Source organism: Pan paniscus, chromosome 13, assembly GCF_029289425.2.
Source record: "Pan paniscus chromosome 13, NHGRI_mPanPan1-v2.0_pri, whole genome shotgun sequence".
Lineage (NCBI taxonomy): Eukaryota > Metazoa > Chordata > Mammalia > Primates > Hominidae > Pan > Pan paniscus.
This window is the reverse complement of record NC_073262.2, coordinates 43,618,782-43,625,651: the sequence shown is the minus strand read 5'-3', so window position 1 is coordinate 43,625,651 and position 6,870 is coordinate 43,618,782. Positions and strand designations below refer to the sequence as shown.

Below are 6,870 nucleotides of genomic sequence, written 5' to 3'. Positions count from 1 at the left end.
GGCTTCCCCTTGCTTCCTGGCTCAGGGGATCACAGAGGGACAAGGACATTTAGTGTGTGTGTCTTCTTTTTGTTTCATTCAAAATTTAATTTAGTATCAAGCAAGAGGAGCTTTAGTATCAAGCTCCTCTTTTTAGTATCAAGCAAGGTAGCTTAACCCTGCATAAGACTTCAGTTACAAAATAGTACTTTTTTTTTTTTGCACTTGTGATTGGCTTCCCCTCTACTTCTTTTGGTAAGAGTAGGTTGGTGTCCAGGCTCAGAATCCATTTTTCCTCCCACAGCAAAGCATCTGTGGTTTGGGTGGAGCAGCCTGGAGCCTGGCTGCATAAAGCTTTGCAGCAGGAGGGTCCTGGTAGGAGGGTCGAGGTGCTACTTGCCCTGGTCCAGCTCAGAGGCCAGCACCAGGGAGGCTCAGTGTCCTGTTCCCAGGATCTGCACATGGGGTTGCCTTTCTGCATCTCCCCATCAGAGTGGTAGGTGCTCCTCCAAGCCCCCTCATGCCGGCCTGGACACAGCGGTCTGCACCTTGACCCTATTGCATGCCAGTGGAGCAGAGCCCCCCAGGCCAGAAGCCCCACAGCTGTTGGCCCTGGCTTGGACACTGGGCAGGGGGCACCAGGGCAGGAGCTGGCTGCAATCCTGTGGCCCCAAATGCCCCCTCGCTGATGGCCTCGTGTTCTGTTGAGGGTGCGGAGCAAAGAGGAGCAGGTGTCGAAGACACCTCAGGCAGGCGCTGGGCTTAGTGGGCGTCTTGTGCTCCGTGATTTTGAGGCCATTTGCAGCCAGCTCCGCCAGCCCGAGCTCCGAGCTGCAGCTGCAGCTGCTGCCATGCACAACAGCACTGCCAGGAGTGTCCTGGGGGCTTTCTTCAGGGGAGGCTGTCAGCATCCTCAAGTTCCAGCTGCTTAGCTCCAGTCCTCCTTCAAGAGGCTTTTTTTTTTTTTCACCAGCGGCTTCTCAATGGTCTGAAAGCTCAGCTGACTCTCACAAAGTTTGCCGGGAACACAGGGCTGTCCGTGACATTCCTGGCGCCAAGACTTAAGCACGCGGGTTGCACGCATCGGCCAGTGTCTGTGCCACGTGCACTGATGCCCCCTGAGATGTGCACGCCGCACGCGCAAGCCGCACGCCGCACGCGCAAGCCGCACGCGCACGCCGCACGCGCGGCAGCGGCTTGGCTGGCTTGTAACGGCTTGCACGCGCACGCCGCCCCCGCATAACCGTCAGACTGGCCTGTAACGGCTTGCACGCGCACGCCGCACGCGCCTAATGGCTTGGCTGCCCTGTAACGGCTTGCACGTGCATGCTGCACGCGCGTTAACGGCTTGGCTGGCCTGTAGCGGCTTGGTTTGGCTTGCATTCTTTGCTTGGCTTGGCGTTGGTCGCTTGGATTGACGTTTCCTCTTTCGCGTTCCTTTGCTGGACTTGACCTTTTCTCTGCTGGGTTTGGCATTCCTTTGGGTGGGCTGGGTGTTTTCTTGGGGGGGGTTGGCCCTTCCTGGGGTGGGCGTGGGGTCGCCCCCAGGGGGCGTGGGCTTTCCCCGGGTGGGTGTGGGTTTTCCTGGGGTGGGATGGGCTGTGCTGGGATCCCCTGCTGGGGTTGGCAGGTTTTGGCTGGGATTGACTTTTCAAACAGATTGGAAACCCGGAGTTACCTGCTAGTTGGTGAAACTGGTTGGTAGACACGATCTGCTGGCTACTACTGGTTTCTCCTGGCTGTTAAAAGCAGATGGTGGCTGAGGTTGATTCAATGCCGGCTGCCTCTTCTGTGAAGAAGCCATTTGGTCTCAGGAGCAAGATGGGCAAGTGGTGCTGCCACTGCTTCCCCTGCTGCAGGGGGAGCGGCAAGAGCAACGTGGGCACTTCTGGAGACCACAACGACTCCGCTATGAAGACACTCAGGAGCAAGATGGGCAAGTGGTGCCGCCACTGCTTCCCCAGCTGCAGGGGGAGTGGCAAGAGCAACGTGGGCACTTCTGGAGACCACAACGACTCCTCTGTGAAGACGCTTGGGAGCAAGATGTGCAAGTGGTGCCGCCACTGCTTCCCCTGCTGCAGGAGGAGTGGCAAGAGCAACGTGGGCGCTTGGGGAGACTACGATGACAGTGCCTTCATGGATCCCAGGTACCACGTCCATGGAGAAGATGTGGACAAGCTCCACAGAGCTGCCTGGTGGGGTAAAGTCCCCAGAAAGGATCTGATCGTCATGCTCAGGGACACTGACGTGAACAAGAGGGACAAGCAAAAGAGGTAACCAGGCCTGGGCTGGGAGGAGGTGGGACTTGGGGGGATGATGGGGACATACCGTCCTGATGGGGGAGGAAGGGGACCTGGCTTTCTCGCCTCCGCAGGCCTCACACCACCCTGGATGTGGAAACCTCAGAGAGGTCAGGGCACAGGCCCCTTTATGAGCAGCAACACAAAAACAAAACTTTAGCTGATTTCCGATCGTTATAATTTGCCTCGTAGAACACTAATAGACTGTTTTAAAGTGATTTAACTTGCAAAATTATTGATGCAGCAGATTTTTTTAATCTACAGATTGTAAAACAATGTTCTATACATTATAGAAAAGTGTATATTGAGAACTAAGAACGAAGCCCCATAACACATCAACTTCAGGGCTAAATATTCTTCAAATAAAATCCAGTATGGATTTTATATCAATGTACACTATGTAAATACGTTCTTTACTGAGGAACCTTAGAAGGAAACTGAAATGGGAAGATGTTTCCTGTGCTTGAATAGGAAGATTGAATTTTCTTAAGATGTGAGCTTTTTGGCCGGGCGCGGTGGCTCATGCCTGTAATCCCAGCACTTTGGGAGTCCTAGGTGGGCAGATCATGAGGACAGGATATCGAGGCCATCCTGGCTAACACGGTGAAACCCCATCTCTACCAAAAAATATAAAAACAATTAGCCAGGCGCGGTGGCAGGTGCCTGTAGTCCCAGCTACTCAGGAGGCTGAGGCAGGAGAATGGCATGAACCCGGGAGATGGAGCTTGCAGTGAGCTGAGATAGCGCCACTGCACTCCAGCCTGGGAGACAGAGCGAGACTCTGTCTCAAAAAAAAAAAAAAAAAAACAAAACCAAAAAGATGTGAGCATTTTTTATTTAGCACTTTTACCTAAGCCAAATAAAAATAGCAAAGTTTTAGCGTTTTTAAATTACACATGCTTTTATTATTGTGATAAACTAATTTTTTGTAACAGAATGGAAAAAGGCTTGCTTTTCCAGATATCAAAATGTACATGTTATTTATTTCCACAAATTGTTTACTAACAGCTGAAAAGACATCAATGAATAGAACAGAATAGGAAATTTAGAAATACCCAAATATATGTAAGAATTTAGCACTTGATAATGGTGATGTTTTGTATTATTTAAAAAAGATGGATTGTTCATAATTCATTTTTGGAGAAAACTAGCTAGATTTTTATGTCACAGAAATAAGAGTATAGATTAAAAATTTTAAATATACAGAAAGAGAAACATACCAGAAAAAAACACAAATGCCTATTTATATATGCAGATATATATATATATATATATATATATATATATGTATACTTTTTTTTTTTTGATGGAGTCTCATTGTGTTGCCCAGGCTGGAGTGCAGTGCTGCGATCTTGGCTCACTGCAGCCTCTGCCTCCTAGGTTCAAGCAATTCTCTGCTTCAGCCTACTGAATAGCTGGGATTACAGGTGTCTGCCACCACGCCTGGCTAATTGTTTTGTATTTTTAGTAGAGATGGGGTTTCACCATCTTGGCCAGGCTGGTCTTGAACTCCTGTCCTCGTGATCCACCCACCTTGGTCTCCCAAAGTGCTGGGGTTACAGGCGTGAGCCACTGTGCCTGGCCTATATATGCAGTTATAATAAAATAAGCTCATTTTAAAATTGGGCAAAGTACTTTTTTGCATATCTACCAGTGACCTATGCACATAGGAAAAGATAGCGTTCCTGGTAGAAGAAGGAATATAAGTTAGAAGAGGAATGAAATACTGTTTTCTATCTAAGTTAGAAGAGGAATGAAAGGCTGGGTGCAGTGGCTTACGCCTGTTATCCCAGCACTTTAGGAGGCTGAGGCAAGTGGATCATGAAGTCAGGAGTTTGAGACCAGCCTGGCCAGTGTGGTGAAATCCCATCTCTACTAAAAATACAAAAAATTAGCTGGGCATGGTGGCACGCACCTGTAATCCCAGCTACTCAGGAGGCTGAAGCAAGAGAATTGCTTGAACCAGGGAGGTGGAGGTTACAGCGAGCCGAGATCGTGCCACTACATTCCAGACTGGGTGATAGAGTGAGACTCCATCTCAAAACAAAACAGAACAAAAAGGAATGAAATACTGTTTTCTATCCACAAAGTTTGTGAGGATGAAGAACAGTGGTACTTATGTAGTTGTTTAAAGTTTAAATTGCTACAGCTTTTCAAACAGACACTTTAGTGGTAAGAACCACATTTTTAAAATGTTACGCTTTTTACTCATCAATTCCATTATACTGAAATATCTTTACCAAATAGATGTCTGTTTTTCTTAGTATTGATTAAAATAGTGTATTTAGAAGAACCCATATAAAGATTTCATGAACAAATTTCAGTGCATCCATAGGATGGAATAATATGTAACTATTGAGGGTGTCAGTAGATACAGAGATATGTCGACGTGCAAAGATGTACTTTGCTATAACAAGTGAGAAAAAAGTCAGTTTGTTACACATATACATGAACAGAATCTGCTCGTGTTAGCTGAAAATCTGTAGAAAATACAATCAAACTTGTTTCTGGGGATTTGTAAGTGAAGTTTTTCCCTTTCTCTTATCTGTGATTTTTGCAGTGAACATCTGAAGTTTTAGTTAAGGTTCATTAGTAATGCAATAATCCTTGGGAAGAGAAGGAATATGCTTCTTGCATAGATGCGAATAATTTATCACATTCTATTATTTATTTTTCTTTCTGTGGTTGGCTATCTTCCGTGAACTTTTACCCTCTTCAGAAGTAGAGAGGTCGTGTTTACCTGTTCCTGTAGATTTTATTATATATACATTTTATTACATAATTATCTTTTCATTATACATAGATTAATGTAAAAAGTATGAATTATTTCAGTTGAGTTATATATTTATGAAAATTAAAATAGCAAATATAAATGACTATTACTATTGGAAATGTATTGCCCTACTCTACAGGAGTTTTCTTTAAAAATACTGAACTCCCAAGCTGTGTTCATCCATTCTTTCAATCCATTTAGTCATCAGACATAAGCCAGACACCTGTTATGTGGCAGGCATATTCTACTATCTCTCAGGATCCTTCCATCTTTGAAAACTTCATGTTTACCTGCTGGGCTTGAGCAAGCTGAGAGATTTAAAATTGGGGCATTAGGACTTAATCTCAATTGAAGCTTTTCCTCCCTCCTTTCAAACAGAAGCATTTCTGAAGGTAGAAAATAGTAAAAGACACCCCTTAACTGCCCTTTTGAAAATTTACAAGTCTTGGATAAAGACTGTTTTAGTTGTTTTAAGAACTAAAATGTGGTACATAAACAGCATGGAATACTATGCAGCCATAAAAGAAGGAACGAGAGCATGTGCTTTGCAGGGACATGGATGGTGTTGAAAGCCATTATCCTTAGCAAACTAACATAGGAAGAGAAAACCAAATACTGCATGTTCTCACTTACAGGTGGGAGCTAAATGATGAGAACACACAGTTACCTAGAGGGAAGCAACACACACTGGGGCCTATCAGAGGGTGGAGGGTGGGAAGAGGGAAGGAAGCAGGAAATAGAATGAACGGGTACTGGGCTTAACACCTGGGTAATGAAATAATCTGTACAACCACCCCCCTTGGTGCACGTTTACCTATGTAACAAACCTGCACATCCGGCACATGTACCCCTGAATGTAAAAGTTGAAAAAAGCTCCACAAATAGTTTCATAAATCCATTTTAAAAAGAGAACATTTATAACAGTCTTAAATCCTAATATGAATGATTGGAAATATCTGATGTAGATATATTGTATAAATCTAAGTATTGAAAAAAATGAGCCCATGCTATTCATTTGAATTCCAAGTTTTCTTTGGCTTAAAGTTTATTGAAAACCAAAGTAAGAATTGGTTTATTTTAGAAATTTATTTTTGTTTTTGCCTCAGCTTTCTTATTCCATGGTTCTTTTAAGAACTAAAATTTATCTAAATGCTGGTCATCTGACTGGAACCACCCCAGACCTGTTATAACATATTCTACTTAATGTAAGGCACCAGGGATTGTGTGATGCCCCATTATTTTATGCCTCAATAAGAGAATTATTTAAATGCCACCAATTATAGTAAATCATGAATTGTAACTGGTATTTCAGTGGAGACAACATGGAGACAATGATCATCTTAGAATCACTAAAATACAATGTTAGCTGTAATATTTAAAACACACCTCAAAGTGTAGGTATAATTGTATCATCTCAATTCAAATGTTGTCTTTAGTGGTATCAGTAAAAATTATAATATCTAACAATTATTGAGCTTTTATTTGTGTTAGGAACTATTCTATATCTTTTGTGCAGAGTCTCATTTAAGCATTACGGTGGTTTCCTGTGAGAAAGCTACTATTCTCATTCCTATTTTATTGATGAGGAAACTAAGACCCCAAAAGGCTAAGCAACAGCTAGGAAGTGACAGAGCTTCAAGTAGGATTCCAGCCCAAGTTGAATGTCATCCAAGGGCTATGCTCTTTGTATTCATATAGGCTGCTCTTTCATTAATACAGCGAGCAATGAGAGATAATAAATAGTGTGCTTTTTTCATGGGAAAGTTAAATGTTTGTTTTGAAGGCAGAGTAATAGCAGGCTATTCAGTGTTTGCAATT

At 43.9% G+C, this 6,870-nt stretch overlaps 1 protein-coding gene across 1 annotated transcript in view; it reads left to right on the top strand.

Annotated features, from left to right (window-relative positions):
* The first annotated feature begins 1,196 nt into the window (after positions 1-1,196).
* LOC100978345 (putative beta-actin-like protein 3) overlaps positions 1,197-6,870 on the top strand; it is a 46,547-nt gene continuing 40,873 nt past the window's right edge. Inside the window, exon 1 of the mRNA XM_034954118.2 lies at positions 1,197-2,252. Coding sequence (XP_034810009.2) covers positions 1,732-2,252 — 521 coding nt within the window. The 5' untranslated portion in view covers positions 1,197-1,731. The remainder of the gene's footprint in view (positions 2,253-6,870) is intronic.